At 58.2% G+C, this 25,999-nt stretch overlaps 1 protein-coding gene across 1 annotated transcript; it reads right to left on the reverse strand.

Annotated features, from left to right (window-relative positions):
• Window positions 1-4,530: 4,530 nt before the first annotated feature.
• Window positions 4,531-24,612, reverse strand: NTRK1 (neurotrophic receptor tyrosine kinase 1). Its single transcript, XM_063316676.1, has 16 exons — window positions 24,280-24,612; window positions 20,065-20,139; window positions 19,247-19,318; window positions 17,571-17,639; window positions 16,676-16,836; window positions 16,331-16,479; window positions 15,920-16,046; window positions 14,978-15,313; window positions 14,038-14,102; window positions 13,777-13,879; window positions 11,645-11,791; window positions 11,256-11,386; window positions 10,909-11,081; window positions 8,042-8,282; window positions 6,735-6,893; window positions 4,531-6,504 (listed from the first exon to the last, which is right to left on the reverse strand). Exons 1-16 carry the CDS (start codon window positions 24,474-24,476, stop codon window positions 6,319-6,321), a joined length of 2,391 nt encoding a protein of 796 aa, XP_063172746.1. The 5' UTR covers window positions 24,477-24,612; the 3' UTR covers window positions 4,531-6,318.
• Between the last annotated feature and the right edge of the window lie 1,387 nt (window positions 24,613-25,999).

Below are 25,999 nucleotides of genomic sequence, written 5' to 3' on the forward strand. Positions count from 1 at the left end.
TCTCTCCAGCATTTCTGCGAAGCTAAGCAGGGGGGGAGATCACCAGGAATCTGGGGAGGGGGGCTTTTTCAGGGGCCCGCCTAAGGAAGGGTGAGCACAGAGCAAGGTACCCTTCGAGGGTAAACCTTGGTCCTGCATTGCCGGAACTGGGCACCTGGAGGAGCCCTCGGCCCTGTCCCCAGAGAAGGGGGCAAAGATGTGAATCCTTGCCCGGCCAGCAAAGACCCCTTTTGTAAACGTTTCCCCAAGTGTGTGTCTCTCTCTTGTCTCCTGCCCCCCCCCCCCACCGCCCCGGTGGGCTTCTCTGAGAGGAGCCTCAGTCTAAGAGGCTGCCTCAGTCCCTGGATGTCCAGCTGCCTCGGCCTCCACCAGGGGGAAGCAGAGACTCTCTGGCCACCCCCAGGCCATGCGCAGCCTCCCTGGCATCTACTTGCGCAGAACCCTGGAGATGATGCCAGCAGCCACTCTTGCTGTGCCTCGGTCTTTCTTTCCACGGAAGGCTGCCCCTTGGCATGGGTAGGCGGCTGCCTCAGGCTCAGCCACGGCAGAAGAGATCCTCAGGTGGACGCACGTGAGAAGCGGGTTGCCCTTGCTACCTCCTCCCAAGGTGTTTGGGGCACTTCTCAGCCAAGCCTCCAGCTCCGGAGGGCCCATCCAAGATTGATCCAGGGCTAACCCTGCTTAGCTTCTCTGCCCAGACAGGATCCACAGAGGGCAGCAGGGTCCAGTTCCTTCCTGAGCCTTGCCAGGGTCCTTCTGGCTGGTCTCACCCAGGACCCGAAACCATACGGGGCCCATGTCCACCTCAGCATCCGTCCTTTTGCCCGGGGCCAGATCCGGTCACACAACCCCCTTTGCCGGGGGCCTGAATGAACACTTCTGCGGGCTGGCACCCTCCTTGGCGCCGCAAAGGCACGCCAAGCGGGGAGAGGTGAAGTCCCACCAAGCTCAGCCACGGGGGAGGGTGAAGTGCAGCTGCAAGGCCGTTTGCTGCCTGAACCCGCAGGTCAGGTGCTGGGAAGGAGCAGCCCCACGAAGCCCCTGCTGGAGCCGAGGACCGCTGGGGGGGGCCTCCACTTCAGGGGGCACCACTCCACACAAAGGGCGGAGGAAATGTCCTGCATCAGAGGGCCTTCTCCTCCCTGGACCTTGAGCCACCAGACCAGCCACTCCAGCAGCTCCCCGCTTGCTTCCCCAGCTGCTGAGGACAGATGCCAGCCCGCCCCCCCCCCCAGCTAATTGCTTTTCCCCCTTAGCCTAAGAACGCCGATTGCTGGTAATGATTTCCACATTCCATAGGTGCTGCCTCTCTACAAGGCAATCTCCCCACCATCCGGGGCTGCCATTAGTTACAATTAGCCCGGCAGAAGCGGGGGGGCTGTGATGGATGGGCTTCTGGGTGTTTCATGGGGGAGGGAGAGGAGGAAGCCGCAGCACCACCTTGGCGGGAGACCGCCATCAAAGGGCCATCACGCCCTGGGGAGCATTTCAGGACCTCAGCCCAGCTGCTCCATGACCTGCAGGCTTCGGGCCCTCCTCCCTCCCTCTCTGGCTTCCTCACCCCCACGCCCCGGCCTTCAAGTACAGCTCCAGCCCTTCCTGCCCCCCCGCCCGCTTTCAAAGACGTTTCTCCTTTGGAAAGGCATGGGATGCACCAAAGACCCCTTTCCATCTATGGTTCCTAGTGGGGACAGTGCGGGGAAACATTAGTGAAGCCAAGAATCATCCCCCCACCCTGGGGCAGAAAAGGGCAGCAGGGCCTCTCCAGCAGTTCTGGCTGCAAAATGCCCAGCAGCCTTCGTGGCTCGGATGGACTGGGAAGGAGGCCGGGTCCTCCACCCGCTGGTCCTGGGGGCCAAGTGGTGGCAGTCACCCCCCCCCCACATGTGGACGGAGCCCACATTTCCCCCTTCCTGCCTCTGCCGTGGGCAGCCCTCTTCATTCCAGCTCTCAGTTCAGGCAAGAGCAGGTGGGTTCGTGGGTGGGTGGGCTGCATCGCGTTCCATGGAGTTAAAAAAGATGGTCATTGGGACAAAGGAAGCAACACTGGTTGAAAAGGGATGGCTTGGGGGACATGCGAAAAGCGTCCTTGGAATGGCAACGGTCAAGCTCTGGTGAATATTGCATGTCTGTGAGCAGGGCCTCTTTGCTACATCAGAAGAGCCCCCTTTCCCACCTGCTTCAGATTCATCTCTTCTTTATGGTGACACTTCCTGGTATATCTTAGGGGGTTGGCTACCTTCAGCTGTGGCTATGTCCTCACTTAATGACCATTCATTTAACTACAGTTCGGACTTGCAATGCCGCTAAAAAGCCCAACTTGCGACCTATCCTCGCACTTACAACTGTCATAGCATCCCACAGTCACGGGATCGCTATTTTCGACCTTTCCAGCCAGCTTCCAACAAGCAAAATCAATGGGGAACCGTGTGATTTGTTTAACGACCATGTGGTTTGCTTAATGACCATGTAATTCGCTTAACAGCCGCATCACTTAGCAATGGAAATTCCAGTCCCAATTGTGGTCATTAAGCAGGTCACGAATTCATCCCTAGGCTTTGTGGGATGCGGTGGCTGAGAAAAGCTCTCTCCCTGGGGTTGGGCGTCTCCCAGCTCACCCCATCTCTTGGTTAGTTAGAACAGACCATGGGCATCAAAGATGGGCAAGAATGCCCCCTCCACCTAACCCCGCCTCCCCCTTGGTTTTAGGGCTCCTCTTAATTCCCACTTGCTCCCTTTGGCCTTCTCTTTTCCCCAGCCCCTTGGCAGCTTTGCGTCATTTGTCAATATCACAGACCCAGCGAGATGCGCTCTGAAACTTAACGCCACCCCACCCTCATCAGGCCTTTTTCCACCTCAACCCAGAGGTGGGGAAGGCAGCATCAGGAGGAGAGGAGGAAGATTAATGTCAGGGCGGCTGCCACGAGCCTTCCCAGGGGCTGAATCAAGTTTCATCCGCGTCTCCCTCTGCCCGGGTCCAGGGAAGAGCAGGGATGGACAGACACATGGATGCCTTGGGGGGACACCTGGAGCGCAGCCAGAGGTGCTGCTGTTGCACACTCAGTCACACCTCCTGAGCACATTCAGGGGCTTGGAGGAAATGCCTGTGGCTGGTAAAAGCCCCCCAGCGCACAGCTGGCCTCTTTCTGGAATGCCAGGGGCCCATGATCCCTGCTCCTTTTGGCCCCACAATTGCCCCTCTGAGTAGCAATAGGCCTAGAGCACCCATGGCACCCCAACGCCCAGCTTCTGCCCTGGGTGCACATTGCCAGCTCACTGCGTTTGGCCAAAGATGCAACCCTCGTTCCTGGCGCAGTCAATGCTGCCCACACAGTCTTCGGGACCATTCCACGTCTGCGGTTTTCTCTTGGGGCTGGGCAGAAATCTCTCTGCGGCTTTGGGCACCTCCACCTGCAGCGGGTGCCTCGGTCCCCGTTCTGCCCCCTGAGTGGGAAGGGAGGTCTGCTGGCACCCTGAATCAAACATCTCTGCTCCCCCTGCATCTGCCCCTTCCTCTCGCCCTGGGCGACAACCAAACCACCCTCGTTCATTACTTGGATGAAATCAATTCAGCCCCATTAAAGCCGGATCCAGGCCGTGCTGAGCCCAGCTGGGCGTGAGTCGCTCCCCCATTACCCCACAGATGTGATTACTGAGGATTCAATAAGGCTTTTGATTTGATGAAGGTGTGCATTTTCTTTCTCTCGGGGGGAGGGGGCAATCACTTGTCCTGTCACCCCCGATCAGCTTTGAAAGGCAGAGACACAGCCCCGGGTGAGCAGCAGCACCCCCCACTCAGATGGGGTGGGGAGGAGGACCAGGATGCGTCTCTGGCATCTCTGTGCAGGGACGTTGCCCCTAACAATGCAAAGGGGTGGGGAGGCAAGGGGGGGTGACTGAAGAGGATGGGACCCCATTTCCTTTGGCAGAGACTAATAATCAGAGAAGGGAATAATCAGAGAAAGAAGCGAAGGTGAGCTGGACACATTCTGCCTTGGGACCAGACATGGCTGCCCTCTTCAGATCCCAGAAAGTGGTCCCTCGGAAGAGCATCCAGGCCTGGTCTCTCATTCCAGAGATGGAAAAATGGATTTTGGTTACACGAAGGCAGATCTGCAGGGTGCAATGCAAGGGAAAACTTCTTAAAAGTAAAAGCAGTTGGGGTGGGAACCAAATCCTGGATGGCCATCTGTCCAGGGTGACTTAATTGGGGGTCCTGCACTGGGCAAGGGGTTCAAAGCCCCTTACTGCTCCATAATTCTATTGTTTTACACCTGGGCACAATCTCTGCATTTCTGTGAAGAGGAGGGGAGGGAAGAAAATGTTCCTGTGGACCAGAAGGTCCCTTCTGCAGCACCAAGATGGCCTGGCTTCATCGGTGCTTCCCCAAGTTGGAGCGAGTGTTGCCTAGCAAAGTGACTCCCACCCACATCACACAAACCAAGGCCGATGTGGAGCTTTGGGGCTCCCCCCCAATCCTGTGCAGTGGTGCATGAACGAAAAAAAGGCAGGCACGTCTCCCTCCAAAGATGTGAGTGAATCCAACAGATTTTATTTTGCTATTCGGGCCAGGTTCTTTCCAGCACCTTCTTCCAATTCATACAAACATCTAACACCGAGAGCTCAGCCTGGGTGTGACGTGTCCCCCAAACATCCTTGAGCGCCTGGTGACCCTTCTTGGCCGCCTGAGAAGGATTCACCCCGGGGAGGGGAGGACAGGCGGTGTCTGTCCAGTCCCAGGACGAGGTCTTCATCACCTTGCTAATATAGTAAGTGCTTAGAGAGGGGGGCAGGAGGACTGAGGAACCCCTCTGGAGGAGCCTAACACCTATATCAGAGGTCCCTAATCCCAATTAAGTATCATTCCTTCTGCCTTGAAAATTGTGTTCCACCATCAGCGCCCCGTAAGAGCTGGACACAAGGAAAAGCCCATGTTGCCAGGTGTGGGGCGGGGGAAGGTGACCGATTGTCCTGCGCTAGTTTAACAAAAGGCATTTTTCACAAGAGCCTTTATCCCAAGCTGAGCAGCCCTGCTGGCTGCTGATAGCTTGGGGCTCTCCCATCAAGCTTGTCTTCCAAGTAAGCAAGAAAAGCCACCTGCCAGGGCAGAGGGGCAGAAAGCAGGCCGCTGCCGTCAGGCTCTCTCCTGAGGCAGGAAGGCTCCTTGCATTGCAATCTCCCTCGTATTACGGCTTTAGCCTACATTAGAAACAAGTCCAGGTTATTTTGGATGCAACATAGGTAGTCCTCGACTTACGACCATTCGTTTAACGACTGTTCAAACTTAAGACGATGCTGGAAAAAGTGACTTATGACTGGTCCTCGCACTTACAACAGTTGCAGTGTCCCCGCAGTCACATGATCACCATTTGCGACCTTCCCAGGGGGCTTCCAACAGGCAAAGTCAATGAGGGAAACTACATTTGCTTAATGACTGTCATGATTTGCTTAACGACCATGGCAAAAAAGGTCGTAAAATTGGGTGCAACTCACTTAATGACTGCATCACTTAGCAATGGAAGTGCTGGTCCCGAATGTGGTCATAAGTCGAGGACTGCTTGTATTCAAGTCAGAAATTCACCAGCAGGACCGGAGCTTCGTTTTAGATCATGCTTCAAACGGATGATGGGACTTCTGCTCGCCTCAATCAACCGGGGTGTCAATCTCCCTTTCACAGCCAGTTCTAAGTCTCGGGTTGCTTCTCGCATCCAGGTTTGTCTGGATGCTCCGGATCCCCCACCCAAAAGCTATTTATTATAATGAAGATCGACAGCTTAAGACAATAAATAATAATTTGCAGCAGCAATGTCTTTTCTCACGCCTGCTCTGACACCGCATTTGTTGGCTTCCCACAAAAGGCATCTGGAGAGAGTCACTTTGATCGGCCGGTGAGCACCGATGGAAAAACAGGTTGACGTCACCCAGACCAGGCCGAGCGGCTTCCCTGCCTCGCCCCCACCCCCACCAGTGGGTCCGTTTTGAGTCTGCCCGGCTGCCTCCTAGGACCCAGCGTTGAGAGAGGGGCGTCGCTCCAGAGAACCGCTGTCTGCCGAATGGGGCTTCCATCAGCAGATCGGGGCCCTTCCCCCAGATGGGTCTTTATGTACACAAGGCCGAGAAACGGATGCCTCTCTCCCACCTCCTGCCCACGTCAGGCCGCGAAACCAGTTTGCTTTTCCACGAGGGAAGAGCGTCATCCCTGCCAGGTTGAGTTCGGAAACGGATCTTGCACGGGTTGGGTGGCTTGGCTGGATGGACGGATGGACGGATGGATGGAGAAGTTGGGGGCAACGCCCCCCCTCTCCCCCCCGCTCACCCTTAGCTGAGAATAGCCAGATACACGGGGGGGGCCTTGACCAGGGCTTGCAAGCGGCCGTGGATGTCCTTCATGTTCTGCCGCTGCTGGGGCTCCCGTTGCCAGCAGCTCTGCATGATGTCGTAGACCTCCGAGGGGCAGGTCCGGGGTCTCTCCAGCTCCCGGCCCTGGGTGATGCATTCGATGGCCTGTGGGCGAAGTGCGAGAGGGAGCTCTGCTGTACGTGCCCCCCAGAAGCAGGGACAGGGTGCTTAGGGTAAGAAACCGCACGGGGCGGCCGCCGCCTTGTCTGCACACCGCCGACGAGCTTCCCGCAGCGAGAGCGCCACCTAGACCAGTGTTTCTCGACCCTGCCCCCTGAAGACGGGCGGCCTTCGACTTCCGGAATTCCCCAGCCAGTGCCCAGGCCACCCTTTACCTCCGTGTTGGACAGCTGGTACCAGGGCTGCTTCCCGTAGGTGAAGATCTCCCAAAGGACCACGCCGAAGCTCCAGATGTCGCTCTCGGTGGTGAACTTGCGGTAGAGGATGCTCTCGGGGGGCATCCAGCGGATGGGGAGCATGGTGCGGCCCCCCACCTGCGGGGGAGGAGGAGGGGGAGGAACGTGGTGAGCGGCTGGGAGGCACAAGCCAGCGGGGCCATGTGGTGGGAGCCGAGGCGGCAGAGTGCCAAGGGCGCGGTGCAGCAGATGCCACGTCCTGCGGCAGGGTCTGGGGCAGGCGTGTTTCTTGCCACCCGGAAAGGAGGGGGCAGGCAAGGCCCCAGTGGATGGGTGCCAGTGGACAGGCTCCAGTACAGAGGGGTGCTCAGCACTCTTAGTCATTTGGGGGGCGATGGCAGCCTTGGGGAAGGGCACAACATCTGGCCCAGGAAGGAAGACGTCCCTTCCGTTCCAGGAGCGTTCCTGTAAGTGCACTTAGAATGCCTTCTCCTGGAGGCCCCGAGCAGACGCTGCTGCTGCTGCTCCTCGCTGGGAACCCTCCTGTCTCTTCCCTCGCAGACTTTCCACCCTCCATTTGCCTTCTTGCTCCGCGCCCTCTCCCTCCTTTTAATTAACCATTAAATGGCAGCTCTCTGCCCCCCTCCCGCCTTTCCACCGCTAAGTGCTTATAGGTTTTTCCACCCCAGGCCCCATTAAAAATGGATAGAGGCTGGGGGAGAAACTAAAAGGGAAAAAGAGAGGGAGGAGTGGCCTGGCAGGTCTCCCCTGTCCCCCCCCCCCCCCCCCGCCTGTCAGGAGGTAAATCCCTTCAAGGCCTGGGAGGGGGAAGAAAGCTGGTCCAGGATGCTGACAGCCACCACTTGACCACCAGGCCTCACAGGGTCACTGCGCAAAGTGCAGAGGAGTTTGGCGGCGAGAACCCAAAAATGCCTGGTGGGTCTTCCTTGGCGAAGCCCTCCTCCCACCCACCCCCATGTTGCAAACCCCAGAGAATCGGCATTGCTGGGGGAGGACGCCTGTTGGAGTCTTGGGGGGAGGCCCAGAGGAGGAACTGCCCTAGAAACAAGAGGCAGAGGCTGCCCACGGTGATGGGCAGAGAAGAACAGCAGGTGCCAGCCAGGAGAGAGGAGCATCTGAGGGGGACTCGGAACAGCCAACAGGAAAGCAGCGGGCTCCAGATTGGCAGCAGGGAGTGGGAGTCTGGCCAAGGCCAGCAACAGCCAGCGGGAGATTGTTCCAAACTCTCCAGAAGGCTGCAGGTTGTGCCCCGTCCTTGTCCTTACCCGATAGTAGTCTGTGCTGTAAATGTCCCGCGACATGCCGAAGTCCCCGATTTTCACCACCAGGCTGTGTCCCACCAGGCAGTTTCGGGTGGCCAGGTCCCGGTGGACAAAGTGCTGGGAGGCCAGGTAGACCATGCCGGAGGCGATCTGCGTGGCAATCCGCAGCATGTCACCCAGGTTCAGCTGGCCGAAGGACTGGCCGTTCCCATTGTCCAGGATCTTGGCGTCTGGCCCGTGTGACCTGCAGGGAGGGAGATCGGTGGGACCTCGCTCGCGGGGACCGGGGTGTGGCCAGCATCCTCTTTGCTCCTTAATTGGATTTTGTTTAGGGGATTGACCCCCGCAATGCAATCCTCTTTGGAAGTCGAACGGGCAATCCACAAATTGTGCGTGGCCTCACCATGGCAACCTTTTTGTGCAAACCTGCACCTGGAATTTGGGAAGGGCAGGAATGCAGCTGGGCAGTGAGGGCAAGGTGTGGTAGCTGCCACCCCTTTGGGTATTTCTTCCCCCATCTGCCCACAAAAGATGGCTACTCACGCCGTGCGCGGAAGATGCAGCAAAACCCTGAACTATTTCCGACTCAATCACCGTGAGCCAGGGAGGAGAGGAGGATGGCGAATGGGCACTTCCGGAACCCTGCACCTGAAGACAGCTGGATGTCCTTTGGCTCCCTCCTCTGCCCAGGGTCTGCAGGACACCGACCCACCCACCCCAGGAGGGCTAGTCCAGGGCCATTTCCCAAAGCAGCCTCCCCATTTTCTGTCCTGACACAAAACACGGCTGACGGTACCGGCCAAGGTGTCTGCAGCAAGCCCTCCATTAATGCCAACTCTTATCACCATAACCCTCCGAGCGGAGCTGCCCATGCGTCCGAGGGATGCTGGCAGCTCTCGCCTACGGGCAATACCTGGGGGCCGATCGAAAGAGCCTCCGATTGTTCCAGCTGATGGCCAATCCCCTTCAATTTGAGCCTTTCAGACAACTAATCTAATCAATATTGCAAAGGGAAGATTGCATTAGCCGGGGAGGGAGAAAGGCTGGGGAAACTGCTCCAGTAATGGAGCAGGGGAGGGGGAAAGAGACACGGGGTGGGGGGTGGGGAGCTGCAAGAAGGGAGGAACAAGTTGGGACAGTTGGGTGCCACGGCTCCAACAACTGGAAACTGGAAGGAAGCGGGAGGGTCCTCTGTGCCTTTCTGTGCTGTGTGGAGAGACGTGGTCCACCACGGACACCACAAGGGTTTCCTCCTGGGCTCACCAGGGACACACCCGGCCCATCTGAGGTGGGAGCAGGAAAACAGGTGCTCTGGCTTATGGGTCTCCCACCCAACAGATCTCAGCCAGGCCTTAAGGCAGTGTTTCTCAACCTTGGCGGCTTGAAGATGGGTGGACTTCAACTCCCAGAATTCCCTAGGCAGCATGGCTGGCTAGGGAATTCTGGGAGTTGAAGTCCACCCATCTTCAAGTTCCCAAGGTTGAGAAACACTGCCTTAAGCTCTTCGCTTGTTAACCCGGAACTGTGCATTTTGTCTAACCAGTGCATGGGACAAACGGGATGGTCACAGGAATGGATGGACCGGCGAAGGGCGCAAAAGCAGAGCCTAAAATGGACATGGTGTCCTATCTGAGGTGGGCTGCCTGCATCTGATAATGTATTTTATTTTATTTCCTTTTTATTGTGTTGTCACAAATCCCAACACGTTATGTTATTTCAGTACAATGATATTTATAGGAAATAATTACAAATTCTTGACATTCTAATTATTTAGGCAATTCAGAGCATGGGTAATGAAGAAAAGAAGGGAGATGTTCCATCAGTGCTAGCTGCAGTTTAGTATATCAGAGTCATGAGCATCCAAATTATTTGGCTCTTTCTTTCAAAGTTCAGCACAACATTGGAAAGGAAAAAATTTTAAAAAAAGAAAGAAAGAAAGAACGCGCTGAGACTTTCATCAAGGTATTTGCCATACAATAAAGGTTTCGGTCTTAAACCAAACAACCCAATATTAAAATCTCTGTTTTATTGCCACCTGATGTTTGTGTGTGTGTATATACATCACACACACACATTAATGATAGGAAAAAATAGATGAACAAGGCGAATTTAACAAACATGAAACAAAATCAACAAAAATTAAACAGAAGTAACGAAAAAGGGAAGAGAGAAAAAATAAAATAAAATAAAATATATATAGGTAAAGGTAAAGGTTTCTCTCGACATTAAGTCCAGTCGTGTCTGACTCTAGGGGGCGGTGCTCATCTCCGTTTCAAAGCCGAAGAGCCGGCGTTTGTCCGTAGACACTTCCTCCGTGGTCATGTGGCCAGCATGACGACACGGAACGCCGTTATCTGCCCGCCGAAGCAGTACCTACTGATCTACTCCCATTGGCATGTTTTCGAACTGCCAGGTTGGCAGGAGCTGGGCCTAGCCATGGGAGCTCACCCCGCCGCGCGGTTTCGAACCGCCGACCTTCCGATCGGCAGCTCAGCGGTTTAGCCCGCAGCACCACCGCGTCCCAGACAAAATATATATAAAAAAGGGTTATTAAGTTTCTGACTCCCCATCTACACATCTGCTAATCTGCGACGCCCGTTTGCATCCAGGCCGGCCCAGAAGCCACGCGCGCGATGCGTGGCTTGCGTGGGAGCCTAGCCAGACCTCCGCCGCGTGCGTGCGCTGCCCACCCCGCCGCTGCTCCGAGCCCAGTGACGTATTTTGCACTGGCTGCAGGTCAGGGCACTATCTGTGCAGTTTAGGCTGTCTCCCACTTGCCCCCCACCCCGGTGGGCCAATGCAACGGGGCACAACGCTGGGGGCGGGCATCGCAGTGCCGGCATCTCCCCGCTTCCGGGCGTCCTACTCACCGGAGAAAGCGGTTGAGGTCCCCGTGCTTCATGTACTCAAAGAGCATGATCAGCGGCTCCCCGTCGGTGCAGACCCCGTAGAACTTGACAACGTGCTCATGCTGCAGGACCGTCAGCAGCTCCGCCTCCCGCCGGAAGTCCAGCCGGGCATTTTCCGTGCCTTCTTTCAGGGTCTCCAGAGGGAGGAAATAGGGGGGCTGCTCAGGGAGGAGGGCTGGGGCCCCAAACCGAAACAACCGCAGAACCCAGCCACGGGGACCCTGGCGGTCCTTCCGGCCATCCCTTCCCTCCTCCCCAGGCTGCGAGCCCAGCCGGCGGGGCAAGAAAGGCGGGGCGGGCGTCCTCACCTTGACGGCCACCAGCATCTTCTCCTGGGAGGGGCTGAGGTTGTGGCACTCGGCCAGGAAGACCTTGCCGAAGGCGCCCTCACCCAGCTCCCACTTCAGGAGGATGTCTTCGCGCTTGACGTGGCGGACGGCTGTGCGGGGAAGGAAGCAAGCGACAACCACCCGGGACGGTTAGAGGGAGCGGGGATGCCCGGCGCCGCCATGGGCCCTGAGATGTGGGGGCAGGCAGAGGGAAGAAGGGGAGACCTCCCACAGGGGAGACCGCCTAGCTGGGGCCCAGGAGGGGCCGGAGGATTGGGGTCCCCCCGGCCCTCCGGCTGCGGAGCCTGGATCAAAACCCTCAGAGACCAACGGAGGCCGAGTGCCACCCCCTGCCCCCTGGCACCCACCAGTGTTGCAGAAGTACTGGGGATTCTCCACGAAGCTGCTCTTGGGCGCCTCCAGCTTGCTGTCTGCAGACGAGCGGGGGCTGCTCCCCACGTCCATGAACTGCAGGGACATGGCCAGGTCGTCCTCCTGGGCCAGCACCACGGACCCTGCAGAGAAGGCGGAGAAGGCGAGGGGATTGCCAAAGCCCCTCGGCGGCCACGCTCGAGCCCCGGGGGTAAGGTGGGCTTGGTCGGTCTTGTTGGTCAGCCAGGGCTATTGGGTCAGCTGGTCAGGAGTCGAATGGTCACGGACAGAGAGAGACTTGGGGGGGGGGCAAGCCAGGATGCAGCCCCGTTCCCAAAGAACCTGGCCAGTTTAGTAAGGAGGGAGTGGCTGAAAGTGTTTGGCGTGGCCAGCGTGTCTGCGACTGACCTAGTTGTGTGAAGCCCAGCCCGCCTGGTAAGTGTCTAGTTCCCCTGGGGAGGTGAGATCCCAGGAGAGACTCCAGAAATAGCCTTTGCAGCCAAAAGAGGAGGAAATTTTCTCCCAGGTCCTGGGATCCAGCAGCCACGGGGTCCCAGGGGGAAAGGAGGAGGAGGAGGAGGAGGAGGAGGGCCTGAGCTGCATCATAACTTCTGGGAAGTTTGCAAATTCTGGAAGAGGATCCACAAACATCTTGCAGAAGTGGTTCCAGGATGTTCTTTGACTTTCTAATCTAACAGGTTGTTCAGGTGCCCCCCCTGCCAAGATCCCCTTTTCCAGAGGGTCCCCCAAGAGAGCCTCGAGACCAGGCACAGATCTTTATGGCAGATGGGAGGCGGCAATGGAGATCGTGACCACCAGCGCCTGCTTGGAGAGCATCTGCCATCTGATGGGCCTGCGGAGCGCGAGGGGCGTGTTTGCAGCGCCAATCTGGTGGCCCCCCTTCTGAAAGGGAGGCAGTGCCAAGGGAGCCGTAAGCAGAGCGTTTAAGCCTCCAGTAATTACCGTGAGAGGGCCCATACCCCGCCAGCCATTCCCCATGCATCTTCATCAACGTCAGGGCATGGCTGCCAGAGCCCGGCGGGCGGAGATAACGGCTCCAGAGCCGCAGCACTCCACGTAATATGGGGGCAGCGGGCTTCCAAGGGAACAGACCGCTTTCAGGGGGAGCTGGCATTTCCTTGCAGGACCTTGAAGGGCTTGGCCCTTGCCCACTTCTGGTGTGCCTCTGACTGGCCGGCCCAGCCTGGGCAATAGGTCCTGGTGGTCTCCCCTCCACCCTCGCACCTGTAAAGCTTTCACAAGAGCAGCCAAAGGCAGCTGAGGTCTACCCGGGCCTGGGGAGGGGGCAGTAAGGAGGACTGGCAACATGGCATTCCTAGGAGGGCAGCCTCCCTCGCTTCTCAGCCCCTCCATGCGAGGCTTGTTTGCTGAGAAGTGGATGTCGCAGAGATGGCCCAGGATGCAGAGCCCAGCTTGGTCTCCTCTGCCAGCTGGAGCAGCTCTCAAGCAGCAAGTGGGGGGTGGGGTGGGGGTGGGGGGTCTGGATGACTCTGACAACAACAAGTGGCTGCTGCTTTCTTCCCTCCCGCCCCACTGCCTCTCCCTGCCTTTCCAGCCCCCCTGGGGGTGATTCAGGCCGATCAAGCCCATTTACAGCCTGAATCAATTCCAGCAGTGAATTAGCAGCTGATGCCTGCTGAAGGGGGAGGAGAAGGCTAATGAAATGGGGGGGAGGCTGGGGGGAGGCAGCTCCTCCTTACCCTGACGCCTTCCATTCACCAGGGCCCAGCCCTCAGGACCACCTCCGCCCGCCCGTCTGTGCCAGTATGGCCACGGCTGCCCTTGAGAGCCACGAGAGGGACACCAAAGGCCGTGGAAGATGCCAAGTCCCTGGACTGGCATGGAGGGCAGTGTGGGGGGGGAGAAATCCCCCAGAGACTTGCAGGGGGGCCAGGGAAGGAGACAGAGTACCAAGGCTGCTGGGAAGATGAATGGGGGGGGGTCCGTCCCTGACTAACCGGCAGGTGGTCTTTCTCCCCTCCAGGCTGCAAGCGGGCATCCCCCTTGCCCAGGCCCTGAAGGAGGTGCTGTCAGGGCAGAGCTCCCTCCAGCCCCAGAGCAGAGGAGGAGGCAGGCAGGGAAGTCCAGTGCTCCTCCTCCCACTTACGCTTGATGCTGAACTTGGACCGCTGGCCGCATTTGTTGAGGATGACCAGCATGACAGAGAGGAATATGCAGGCGCAGACTGCCAGGACCACGGCCACGGAGATCTGCGGTGGGGGAGAGAGAGCGGCACCCTAGGCTGGCTGCCCCGAGAAGAAGGCAACAGGGATGTGGACCGGCAACGCTGGCCAGAGTCCTCGTTTGCTGATGGCCGTGGGGCCTCCCCCTCCCTCCCCAGGGAGTCACCAGCATCTTGGCACTTTACCCCAACAGGGTGCTCCTCTGACGTCTCCACAGGCCCCTCCTCAGTGCTGTTCGTGTCCTTCGTTCCTGGGCACGAAAGAAAGAACAGAAGGGGTTCGTTTCCGGGCAGCCGGGCGCCCCTTGGCCTTGGCAGGGCCTGAGGTTCTCGTCTCCAGCCCCGCCTTGTCCAGGGCCTTTTCCCGCACTTGGCCTTCTGCCCCCGTAACCGCCCTGCCTTGTTTTCCCCACCCTCGCTGCCCTTTCCACAGAAGATCTGGGGGTGGGGGGAGGACAGTCTTTGGGTGCTGCCTCAACCCACAGAGAGAGGATCTCTCCCTGGGAAAGCACCCCAGTTTCTACACCCCATCCTTCTCCCAACCAAGCTCTGTGTGTGTGTGTGTCTGACTGGCCCTTCTCCATCCCAGTCGGGCCTCCTTCCACCTCCCAGTGGCAAACAAGAACAACACTTACTGCCTGGTGTGAGGGAGCCTAAGGCAGCGTGGAAAGAGAAGGAGGAGAAGAAAAATTGGTGGCCCTCCAAAGCTCAGGTCTCCAAAAACAAACAGCCCCTGAATGGCACTTTCTCTCCTTCTCCCTCTGTCTTGCACACACATTCACTCCGGCGTGTGCGTACACATCGGCCCCTCTCCGGCTGAAAGCAGGAAAAGAGGGCCTCCCCAGCACATTTAGGGTGCCCTCGATTCTACACACGTCACCCATTTTCCTAGGGAAAGAGGCAGCAGGGTGCCTCTCCTCTTCCTAATTCATGCACCGCCCTCAGTGTTTCTGCCACCTCTGGCAAAGCCCAGTTCTTCGCGGGAGGGGTAAGGCATCTTCAGGGAAAGCGCATCTCTGCGGTCGCAGACCCCGTGTCCTCTGCGCTCCCCCTCGCGGGGCCAGGAAACCAAGCCCCTCGCGCCCCCCCGGCCGCAGAAGCAGCCCCGGACCACGGAGCCCCGTACCGTGGAAGGGTTCCTCCTCCTGGAACGTTCCGTCGGGGATGTCCATGAAGTGCTGGTAGGTGGTGCACGAGGCCGTGCCCAGGGCGTTGGCGACCAGCAGGGTGTAGTTGCCATTGGAGAAGTGCGTGGGCTTGTTGAGGTTCAAGCAGCCGTGGATGGTGGTGGAAGTCCGGGCGCCTTCCAGGAAGAGGGTGGTGTAAACGTATGTCGTGTTGGGGAGGTCGGCGTTGTTGAACTGCCACCGGATGCTGGGCGGGGGGTTGCCATCCACGGAGAAGGGGATGCATGACTGGTAGTAGTTGACCGCCTTGCTCACCTCGCGAATCACAGCCGGAACTGCAGAAGGGAGAAGAACGAGGAGGGGGCTTCTGCAGGGCAGGCGGAACCGGACGGCCCCGTGCCCCTGCTGGGAATCTTCACTTATGAGACTCGGCAGGAACTTTTGGACGGGACACCCTGCCACCAGATCAAGGCTGGACTGCGGAGGGGGCGTGGGGAGTGAAAAAATTACCCTTCGGTGGAATTATCATTTTTTGTCCCTGGGTCTGGTGGCTTTGACCTCTCAACTCAGCTGCTGGCAGCCGGACAGGAGAAGAGGGGGCTCAGAAGCATGGCCATTTGGACACATCACCAGGCGGGTTTCTTGTCGAGCCACAAGCTTTCTCCCGGCTTTGGATCAGCAGCAAACTGGGTGGTGGAGTCCTGAACTCTAAGGTTGGACTGTACCACTTGGGGAGGAGGTAGCAAACCGTATTTCTTTTCTGGTTTGCTGGGAGGCCTGGCATCCGCCCTGGGGTGTCTTTTCCTCTCTAACCTTCTTGCAAGGAATTAATATCCTGCTGGGAGACAGAGAACTCACCGCCCCCAGCTAATATTGTTTTCTAAGCCCCCTTTGCTGAATGCAGTCTCACAGCCACCCTGCCCCGTCTCCTTTCCCCTTACAGGTCACGTTCAGCCGGGCCACGGCTTCCGCTATGCCTGCTTCGTTTTCTGCTCGGCAGGTGATGTTTTGCAAGTTGAAGCTGGAGGAGACATTGGTGATCTGCAGCGTGATTTCAGACTCCGACTTCTGGACGGGCAAGAAGCACAAGCCGCTGACTAGCCCCTGCCCTTCTTCCCAGGCTGGCAGAGGGGCCCTTCCGAGTACACCCAGCCTCCTTTGGAAGCCCAGATCCCAGATTTCACAGTGGAAGGGCCGAGAGAGCAGAGGCAGGCAGGTGAACGAACCCACCCCTGCGAGATGCCCAGAGCCGTCGGCTTCTCTGCTTTAAGGGCTCCAGAGGCCCCTCCCGCCCTGCTCCACCAACTGGGCATGCCCCAGGTCCCAGGGGGTCACCACCACCTGCAACTCGCCTTGATTATGATGGGGGGGTCAGGCCCAACCTGGGGCACATCCCAATCCGCCACCGGCTGTGGCTTTCCTGTGATGTGACACGTCAGGTTGACGCTCTCGCCTTCTCCCATTGGGGCGGGATCGTAGTCAATACGGACCGTGGGGAAATCTGCACAGAGACGGAGTGGGAGAGCGGGGCCTTCACCCAGCTGCCATGAGACCCCCTAGCTGGGAAGGGATGCTCTCACAGTGGCTGAAGGAGCTGGGAAAATTCCGGGCTGGGCTGGAATCGTGGCAAAGCCACCAGGCAGGAAGGATGCCATGTCCACTGGCGGTTCTCGTGCCCGGAGAGGCTCTGCCCTTACCGCAGCCCGTGAGGGTGAGGTTGAACACGGGAACCAGGGTCTGGTCCTCCTGCACGCACTGAAAGGACTGGTTGCCTGACCACTCCAGCTGCCTCTTCTGCCACCAGGACTGCAGCCACAGCAGCCCACAGATGCACCGGAGGGGGTTCCCCAGAAGGACCCTGCCCAGAGAAAGGGGGGGGTGAGGTGGGCACAGTCAGGCTGAGAAAGCCGCAGAACCCCCAACACTCCCCTCCGGAACGGGGAGTCCGGAGAACATCCATTTCCTTGTTTTTAATTTTTTTTTTGTTAACGTCTCTGGCTCTCTGGAATAGCATTAAAAGGGAAGGGTGATATTTGCCAAGACGGATAAGGAAACCCAATTTATCCATGCTGCTCTTTTAATACTTGCTTAAAGTGGAGTGGATCTCCAAATTGCATTATGGAGTGGAAGATGCGGCCAGGCATCTTTTGCTCTGAGCTAATCAATACAGATTGAGGAGGGGTGCACCTAGCAGGAAAGCTGAGCTGCGTCTGGGAGGTGGACTCGGCCAAAAGAAAAACGCCATGTGTAGCTGTGAGGAAGGGGGCTTGGCCGCCGCCCCCCACCCATCCCGGCCAGGCCTGTCCTCAGCAGTCAAGCAGGAATATTTTGCACATCCTTAGTCAGGAGAGGCTAATTCGCTTCAACAGGAATGGTAAGGAATCAGCAGAGCCCTTCAGAGTAAATTTGGAGGCTTGAGAATTCGAAGGGCCCTGAGGAATCCTGGCTGGTTTCAGCAAAGCCCTCCTATTACTTGGGAAAATGAAATCTAAAGACAGACCGGATGATGGCACAGGAGGGGAGAAGGACAAGACCAAACTCTGTGGGCTGGAGGGGCAAGGGGCGGGATGGGGACCGGGGGCAGGGACTCACAGCTCCTGCAGGCGGAGATGATAGAAAACCCTCCAGGACAGGAACTCCAACTGGTTGAATGCCAGATTCCTGCAAGGAAGGAGGAAGCAACAGGTGTCACGGGCTGAGCCCCCACTTCCTTCCCACTGTCCCTTCCCCGCTGCTGTCCACAGCCTGCCTGCCTGCCTGCCTGCCACCTTTCCCAGCTGGGACTGGCCCAGAAGCTTCAGCCAATAATTCTATACCTATTTGTTGCATTGCTAGGTTGACATGGGTTGCTGAAGGGACAGCCTCGAATGGAGGCAGCCCCCGCCCTGGTGCCCTGAATGGACCGGGGTTTGGATGCCTGGCTATTATAGCCCAGCCAAGCCTCATCTAGTGTCGGGGGCTCCTGTTTGTTTGGGCAGCAGCATCACATCTGCCTTTGCTTGGAGGTGATGCGGTCTCTGGTGTGAGGGAGGCTGAGGGCCAGCTGGACAGCAGAGCCCAGGAACGAAAGCAGTGGTTTCTCCCCTATGGAGCCCTGTCCACCTCCCCCTGGCCTTGGCACTGCCCTCTGCCCCCGGGGGTTGCCCAATAGAAGCCTCTCCAGTCGCTTTGGCTTGCTCTCCTGCAGGGCACGAGGGGCTGCCACCTGGTGGGCCGGGGCAGCCACCAGCCCTCTAAGCCAAACCCCCTTGGGCAGGAAGGGACGGGAGATTTGCTGCAAGGCCAGGGAGGGCTGTGCTGAACAGGAATCCATCGATCATTCTGGGTTGCAGAGGGACATTAACCCTAACAATGATTAATCGCGTTCCAGCCAAGCCGTTAATGAATGAAGGGGAAGGGGCAAAGTGGAGACATCGACCTGGAGGGGGAGGGAGGGGCCCCTGGGATTCTCAAGACTGAGCTGAGGATGGGGGATTCATTTGCTGGAGCCTATCCCCCTTCCTGAAGGAGCTTCTACGATCGGCCCCTGGCCATGCATTCCCTGAGCCAGGACCGGAGGAGCCATCCAAAAGCTCAGAGGGCCTCCCAAGTTGGTCCTGGGGAAGGCTTGAAGGAAGGAGTTGGCTCCAAAGGAGTTGGTACCAAGAACAGAGATAAAGGCCTCCCCCTGTCCCACCGTGTCTGATCAGGTGCTGCCCCAGCGAGATCAGCCATCATTCAGACACTTCAGCTGGTGGTCCAAGGTTGGGGCTATTGGCCCAGGATATTAGAGCCCACCGGACATGCCCAGAAGTGCTGTCCAGACCTGGCACCCCACCCAAGGAACAGCCCTGGACATAGCATGCCCAGGCTGATGTGCCAGGCCTCTCCTATGGCTTTGTGACCAGACCTCTGCCTGCAGAAAGCAGGTGCCTTCTCGGAGACCCTGGTCATTCTGCCCAGAGTGAGAGCTCGGCTGCCCACCCCACTTCCGTGGCATGCGACAGATGTTCCCACTTGATCGTCCTCTCAGCTGGAGGGGAATACCAAACCAATGGCCCACCCCCTGCCTGGACCTACAAGGCATTTTAGACAGAGATGGGGAAGGAAGGCCCCCCAGCTGGAATTCTCCCCTGGAAGAGTGGCCGGCCCCTCTGCCCTCATTTTGCCAAGGGGAAATGGAGGCTCAGGAGCAGGCGCTCTCAGCCCCGGGGCTGGGCCGGTGGGGTGCCAGAGGAGGGAGATCCAAGTAGCCCCCAGCCAGAAGGGCCCCAATTCCAGGCACTTACACGTGAGTCAGATTAGGGCTGGCTTTGAAGGCATCTGGGGCGATGAACTTCAGCTGGGTTCTTGCAATGGTCCTACAAGAAAGGAAGAAGGTCGTATCTTCCCCAGGAGGGGCCACAGCAGGGAGCCCCAAAGGCCACCGGCTTTCCTGTCCCTGTGTGCTGCCTCCAAGGGGCAAAGGTCACCCGGCCCTCCCTGGCCAAGAGGGCTGCGTGAAAGGATGCCACTGGGCTTGTCGGAAAGGGTCCTTGTGAGGCAGCCAACCCCAGTCCCTGCCCAGGAGGCATCTCTCTGTAGTAACAGCTGGAAGTGGGGGTCCCAAGGGAGGCTTTCAGTGGAAGGGGCCCTGAAGAAAACAGCGCGGCCCCCCGGGAGGAAGATGCCCAGGATAGTGGGCAGCTGGTTTTCCAGCTGCTTTCCTATGCAGACCTCGAGACACTTTGCCCGGGTCCACACAGCCCACTAAGCCCTTGTGGGGTTGACCTGGCCTTCCCCTGCACCCTACGCTTCATGAACCACAGGTGGAGGCAGCCGGCTGTGGCTTGCCCTATTATCCGTTTTTCAGACAGCTTCGTGCAGCCTTCCCCAGCTGCGGGCCCAGCCTTCCAAGGAAGCAGCGCTTATGAGGGGCTGGTTCAGAGTCTGAGCGTGTTCAGCTGGTAGAAGAGGGAAGTATGGTGGCCCTTGCCCACCCCTGCCCACCCCCCTGACCAGAGGGAGGAAGGAAACGGACTCTCTGCACACGCAGAGCCCCTGTGCCAAGCCCTCCCTCCGCCCGACACTCTTGCCCTGGCCGAGCCCACCATCCCCCGAAACTCACAGGTTCTTCAGCTCGCGGGGGGTCTTCATGTCCTCCCCAGTCAGGTTCATCAGCCCAGCCTGGTTCTCAACAACTCTGAAAAACAGGAGACCCCCTTTGGCCTCTGCAACTGAGGGGACCCTGCTGGAGCCTGGCACTTTCTGGCCCAGCTACGGTTCCATTCTGTCATGAGTACTGATGGGGAGCAGGAGGGGGCCCCTATCCAGGGGGGGAAACGCATGCATAGTACTGAGGAGTTAAGCAGCCATTCAAAGAGACACAGGTCAGACCCGCCTTGACTTTTGGGGTTTATCTGTCTGGGTTTTCCCACGCTTCTTCAGTTTGTTAGGATTTTCTGTCTAATGTAGCAGTAATAAACACTAGAGACCTATTCCTTGTCTCAGCGTGGTTCCTGGCTGTTAGGACACATTCTCACCCTTACCAGCAGGGCCATAAAATGGAGGGGGAGGGGGGGTGGGCAGCCTGCCTGCCTGCAGGTGGTCAGATCCGGGTCTGGGGAGGAAGGAGGGCAGCCAGTCCCCCACCGCTGCCCCTCCATTTCCTGTGGCTCCTCCAGGGTTTCGACTAACCATTGGTAGCTCAGGTGCAGATAGAGAGGAGAGGAGAGGATTGACCGGTGGCCACAAACATGCTTGCCCGTTCCAGCCCGGGACTTCCCATCTTTCCCGCAGACCCCCCCCCACTGCCTGCTTCTCAAAAAGAACCCTTTCTCCATCTTCAAACAGCCAACCCAACGATGCTGCAGGGGAAAAAAAACAGACTTCAGACCTAGACGGGGACCCACCCACAAGGCATTTCCATGGGACGGGGATTGCCTAGTGAAAACGCGAAGTGCCTTGGAAATCCAGGAGCCGCATTTCGGTCAGGTGCCATTCAGCGGGGCTTATGCTCAGCCATGGGGCTAGTGCACTCTGGCTCAGCGTTGGGAGGACCGAGTGGCATCTCCCCCCCCCCCCCAATATGGCTCTTACGGGAATTCCTGTCTTCCTGCCACCGTAATTGATGGGTCCCTCTGATGTTGGGAAAAACACAGTGTGGCATAATGGCCCATCAGCTTCTCCCCACTTAAGCGGTTCAGAAGATAGAGAAGAGCTATTAGCAGAAACCCACAGCAGAAACCTGTGGGCAAGCGGGAGCTTGAGGACCAGGCAAGATAGTGTCCCCATCCAAAGGGCAAATGAAAATACAGTTCACACACACACACACACCATTCCTGCAAAAATCTTATAAGAAACCCCTGATCCAAAAGGCTCCCAGATTCCCCACACCTTTCACAAACAAGCAAGTCATACTGGGCCACTGGAATGAATCTCACGCCAGACGAAGCAGCATTCAGAGTTGCAAAGGGTTTTTTAGGTGACTGTCCCTGAGCAGCACTTGTTTTCTATGCATTAATAGAATAAATGTGTTGACAGTTTTGATTCCCCGCCTTTATTTTGTTCCTCGCACCAAATGAACGGAAAAATGTGACGAATGTGGCTGACCGCCACATTTTGAAATATTTACTGGCCGCCTAATACATTTAGATCCCGGTATTCAAACTATTGATTTTTCCTCTCTTCCAATATTTCAGTTCAGTCCTCTTTGCCCATCACACGTAAAACTGAAGTTACATGTGATTTTGGTTGGTGCTGCTTACAGGCTGTATGTCAGTGCTGCTAAATAAGATTTCCATCAATGTGAAAGAGAGGAAAAATGTCCACACTCTCCAGTTTGCAAGTTATAAACAGCAAAAGGGAGTTGGTGGGTTCTAAGGAAAAGGGCAAGGTTTATAAAATAGTAAACAAACATCCAGGTTATCAAAGAAAGATGACGTTAAAAAGGGGAACAAGTTGCGTGTGTGGGTGTGTGTGGGTGTGTGTGGGTGTTATGGGGGAGGAATAGAAAAGATGTGGGTGGTAAAGCAGTGCCAAGTGACGGTCTCCGCTGCATTGCGGGCACAGGAGTATGAATTGCGACCTGTTGCGGGCTCAGGATGTGAATTGGGGCCTGCGGACTGCCCTAGCGATGCCAGAGAGCACCAAGAGTCTCCTGAAAGCTGCTGGGAAAAAGAAACTGGCATTTTTTGGGTGGAGGGAATATAAAAAGGAGTTGCCAATCTATTCCACCCTTCATTGAGAAAGTGGGGGCGGGGTTGGGGGTCAGCCGGTGGTCTCTGTGTTAACCAAGATGACCCACAGTGGCACTCAGTGCCCCCAGCCCTCCAAACAAGGGGTGGGGTGGGCACAGAATTGCTCAGGCTGCTGTGCGCTGGGTGGCACACTTGTTTCAAATCCTACCACACCCCAGGTTCATTACTGGAACCCAACACGCCTTCCTGGCACCCCTCTTTCACTTGGCGGAGGTGCTCATCAGCATGACACGGCTGCTCCATTATTTGGGGGACTGCTTCCCAGCAACACTCTTAGCATTTAGTGGCACAATCTGCCATGCCACGTACTGTGTTTCCATTCACATTCTGACCCCCAAATTCCTTTGAGGCTGGCCTGAATCCCCACCTCTCTCTTCCAGGAACTCCCTGCCAGCCTGGCCTTCTTCCACAATGCCCAGTGTCTGCCCAACGTGGTGAACAGTGTTCGGCTGCCAAGCGTGGCACCCTCTCTCCGGAGGCCTGGTCTCGTGGCACCTCCTCGGCTCTCCGGCTTACGACAGGACAAAGGGCCCGCCCGGGGTGGGTCTTCTAGGAAGCTGGCTAATGTGCGGTTCCTGTACCAGCCGAGGGATGCATTACGCCCCCCAGGGGAGCCAGCCAGGCACGGCCACGCTGAGTGAGCCTCCCAGTTCCTGGAGATGAGGCGGCCTCCCTCGCAGGGAAGATGGCTGGTGGCCAGGAGGCCAAGGCGGCTTGCTGGCGGAGGAGATGCCTCACTCAGATGCCCAGGCAGGATGCAGCCCCTGAGCCCCGATGGAAAGGGCTGCATGGCCCCTCCAGGCGAAAGTGGGGGGTGATTCCATGGCAAGTCTCCCCTGGCTACGTTGGGAGTGAGGAGACCCACTGGGCCCCCTCCCGATCCAGGAGCTGCGCTTCCCACCTTTGGCGGCCCAGCAGAGGCTGTTAAGGAGAAAGACCCCCACGGGGAGAGGAGAACTCCCTGCTCCTCCACTGGGGCTTGTCTCTTTGTCTCCAGGGAGGGCCGAGGAGAGCTCAGTCTCACCGATCCTCCCTCCCTGGGGATTTTCCTCTGCAAAAGCTGCTGCTGACCCCCCCGCCCCCGGTGCCCCTGCTTGACAGGGCTGGCTAGGTCCACGCCAACCAAAGCGCACTCCCAAACCTTGGCCGCTTTCTGAGCGGCGCTTCTAGCTTACTCGGTGTGCGCGGTTCTTGAACTCTTGGCTCCGGGCACAGCAAGGACCTATTTTCACTTCTACAAGCTCTTGGGGCCTGGCCGCTGCCTGGCACTAGAAGGCACACCTGTATGGGCAGCGTTTTACATTCGTCCCCCCCCCCCCCCGCATATCTTTGCGTCTCCCTTTTCTCTCCTGGCATCAGGGGACCTGGAAGATGGGCAACCAGGTAAGAAACAGCAGCTAAACTCTTCTTTCGCGTTTTACCCCAGGAGAGGAAAGACCTCGGAAACGGCCATCTGTGCAGGGCACAGCTGCACACACAATCTTTTGTGAGGGGGTGTTAGCACGGCAGCCGTGGATGCGTCCGACCCGGGCCCTGCGGCAAAGCAAAAGCCTGGAATCACCCCGAAGTCTGCCCAACCGCGTTAGCAAAGTTTGTGCAGAGGCGCTCAGGAAGAAGTTGCCCAACGCCCCGGATTGGGTACCCTGCAAATACCATTTGGAAAGCAGCCTGCCTTTGTCTTTGACCCAGGCTCACAGGTATCTTAACTGCGATGGCCCTGAATTCATCCGGTGGGGAGAAACGGTCCTGAGGACAGAAGAGGGAGGGTCCTGGGTCCTTTGAAAGCAGCACCGGCTCCGCTGCCTCTGGGGCTTGTCCTGCCGCCAGTCCAAGAGGGGCAGAGCCGGGCAGAAGCTGGGTTAGACCTGGCTTGGTGCGGAGGCTGCGCCGGCTGCCAAACTTTGCTTCGGGATCCGGTCTCTCTCGGCTCCTGCGAAGACCGGCTCTGTCCTCTTCTGGGGAGACCCGCGCCGCTTCCGCTCGCTCCCCGCAAGGTGGGAACAGGGGATCCCTCTGGCCCCGGACAAAGGGTGCCTCTTTTCCCGCCCTCCCCTCCACCTGCCCAGGTTCCCACCGAGACTCACATTTCGGTGAAATTCTCCAGGCTCCGCAGCTGCGCCAGGGACTGGATGGTGTTGGGCTCCTGGCAAAGCAGCGCGGTCAGGTAGCACCGGCACTCCTCCAGGCAGGGGGAGGCGGCACTTGGCGGCAGGCACAGCCACCCCAGGCAGAGCACCAGCCCGGCCGAGGCGCGGAGCAGGCTTCTCCCCCTGGGCTGCATCTTGGGCCCGGGAAGCAGCCGCTCTCATCTGCTCCCTCCGAGAGCCCCGCGTCGCCAGGGACGCTCCGGGCATCTGCCTCCGCCCGGCTCCTCTCCCCGACTGAGGGACATGTGCGGAGGCAGCGGCTGCTCCATTCCTGGAGGGACTTTCAACCTTCGAGGGGCGGGGCTGCCGCCCAGGCCCCTCCCTCCCAAAGACACCGTCCCGCCCTCTCCCCCGCGGCCGCCTCTGGGGATGCGGGCCGGGCAGGACTGCCGGAATGCTCCGGGGAAGGCAAAGAGGCTGCACCTGCCGCCTCCGATCAGGGCGGCGGGGAGACGCTGGCCCAGCACCCGGGAGTAAGAGCGCGCCGGCGAGGGCAGGCTGGCTCGGGGACCTGGGGCTGAAGAGGCAGAACCTCGTGGGGAAGGACGCACCCGGCTGAAGGCCCGTTCACGCGGAGGCAGGAAGGGCGCAAAAGAGGCGCTCTCTAAAATGGGAGGCTGTGCCCAGAGGGCAGGAAACAGCCCGTTTTCCCTCCCCGATCGGCAGCCACCTCGGTGCGGCTTTTATCATCCTTCGCCCTCGTTCCTTTGACCTCCGGACAGCCAGCAAACTGGCAGATCGTTGGCTCAACACCCGCCTTGAAATGAGTAATCACTTAAAACATCCACAACGTGGACATGCATTTACGTGCGGCAGAGGCAAAGCCACATCTGGATAAGGGGCCATTGGAGCACCGCCGCTTCCTCCCACTGTTAGAGGGACCCACCACGTTCCTGGACCCGCTGCCCTTGTTGTGACCCACCCCCGGGCAGAGGGGACTATCGAACCATAGAAACACCGATGTTTGACTTGCCAAGCCAGTGGGGCGATGCTACCTACTTCGTGCCCCCCACCGCGCGGAGCAGGAGATGCTAGGCTTCGTTTCCCGGGTTTGCGTTCAGCCCTAGGGCTACACCTGCCATCCACAGAGCAGTGCACCTGACCACGTGCAGAGGGCATCATAAAGAAAGGCAGGTGCCCACAGAGTGAGGATTAGCGGAGAGTTGTGAGTTTGGAGGAGGAGGAGGAGGAGGAGGAGGAGGAGATGAGGAAGGCCAAAGAGGACCACCAGCTCTTGGCTTGGTTTCAGCTCCAGACCAGCTTGTCTCCCTCCCTGCTCTTTCCGCGCAGCGTTTGAGCGGAGGACGGGCAATGTGCTCTCCCGTGAAAAAGGAGGTTTCGCAAGGCCCTCCGGAAGGGACTCGGCCGCTGCTGCCTTTCCGTGATTTTAATCCCCTTTGACCCTCCCTGCTCCCCCGACGCTCTGCGGGGAACGAACCCCCTCGCCGGGGCGTAGTGGGAGGTCCTGGTTCCCGTGGATGGGGCTGCGAACGAGGCAGCGTCTCCCCGCCCCATCTGGTCCGGTGGGAAGGAGGTCTCGGTGGGAATAATCGTGGCTGGCTATTCTGCAGCAGATGGCTCTGAAGGCCCGTTCAGCAAGCGCTTCGCTTTCATTAAAACAGGACAGAGGATGCAGATTTGAAACCGACGCAAGGAA

This window comes from Candoia aspera, chromosome 17, assembly GCF_035149785.1.
Source record: "Candoia aspera isolate rCanAsp1 chromosome 17, rCanAsp1.hap2, whole genome shotgun sequence".
NCBI classification, from domain to species: domain Eukaryota; kingdom Metazoa; phylum Chordata; class Lepidosauria; order Squamata; family Boidae; genus Candoia; species Candoia aspera.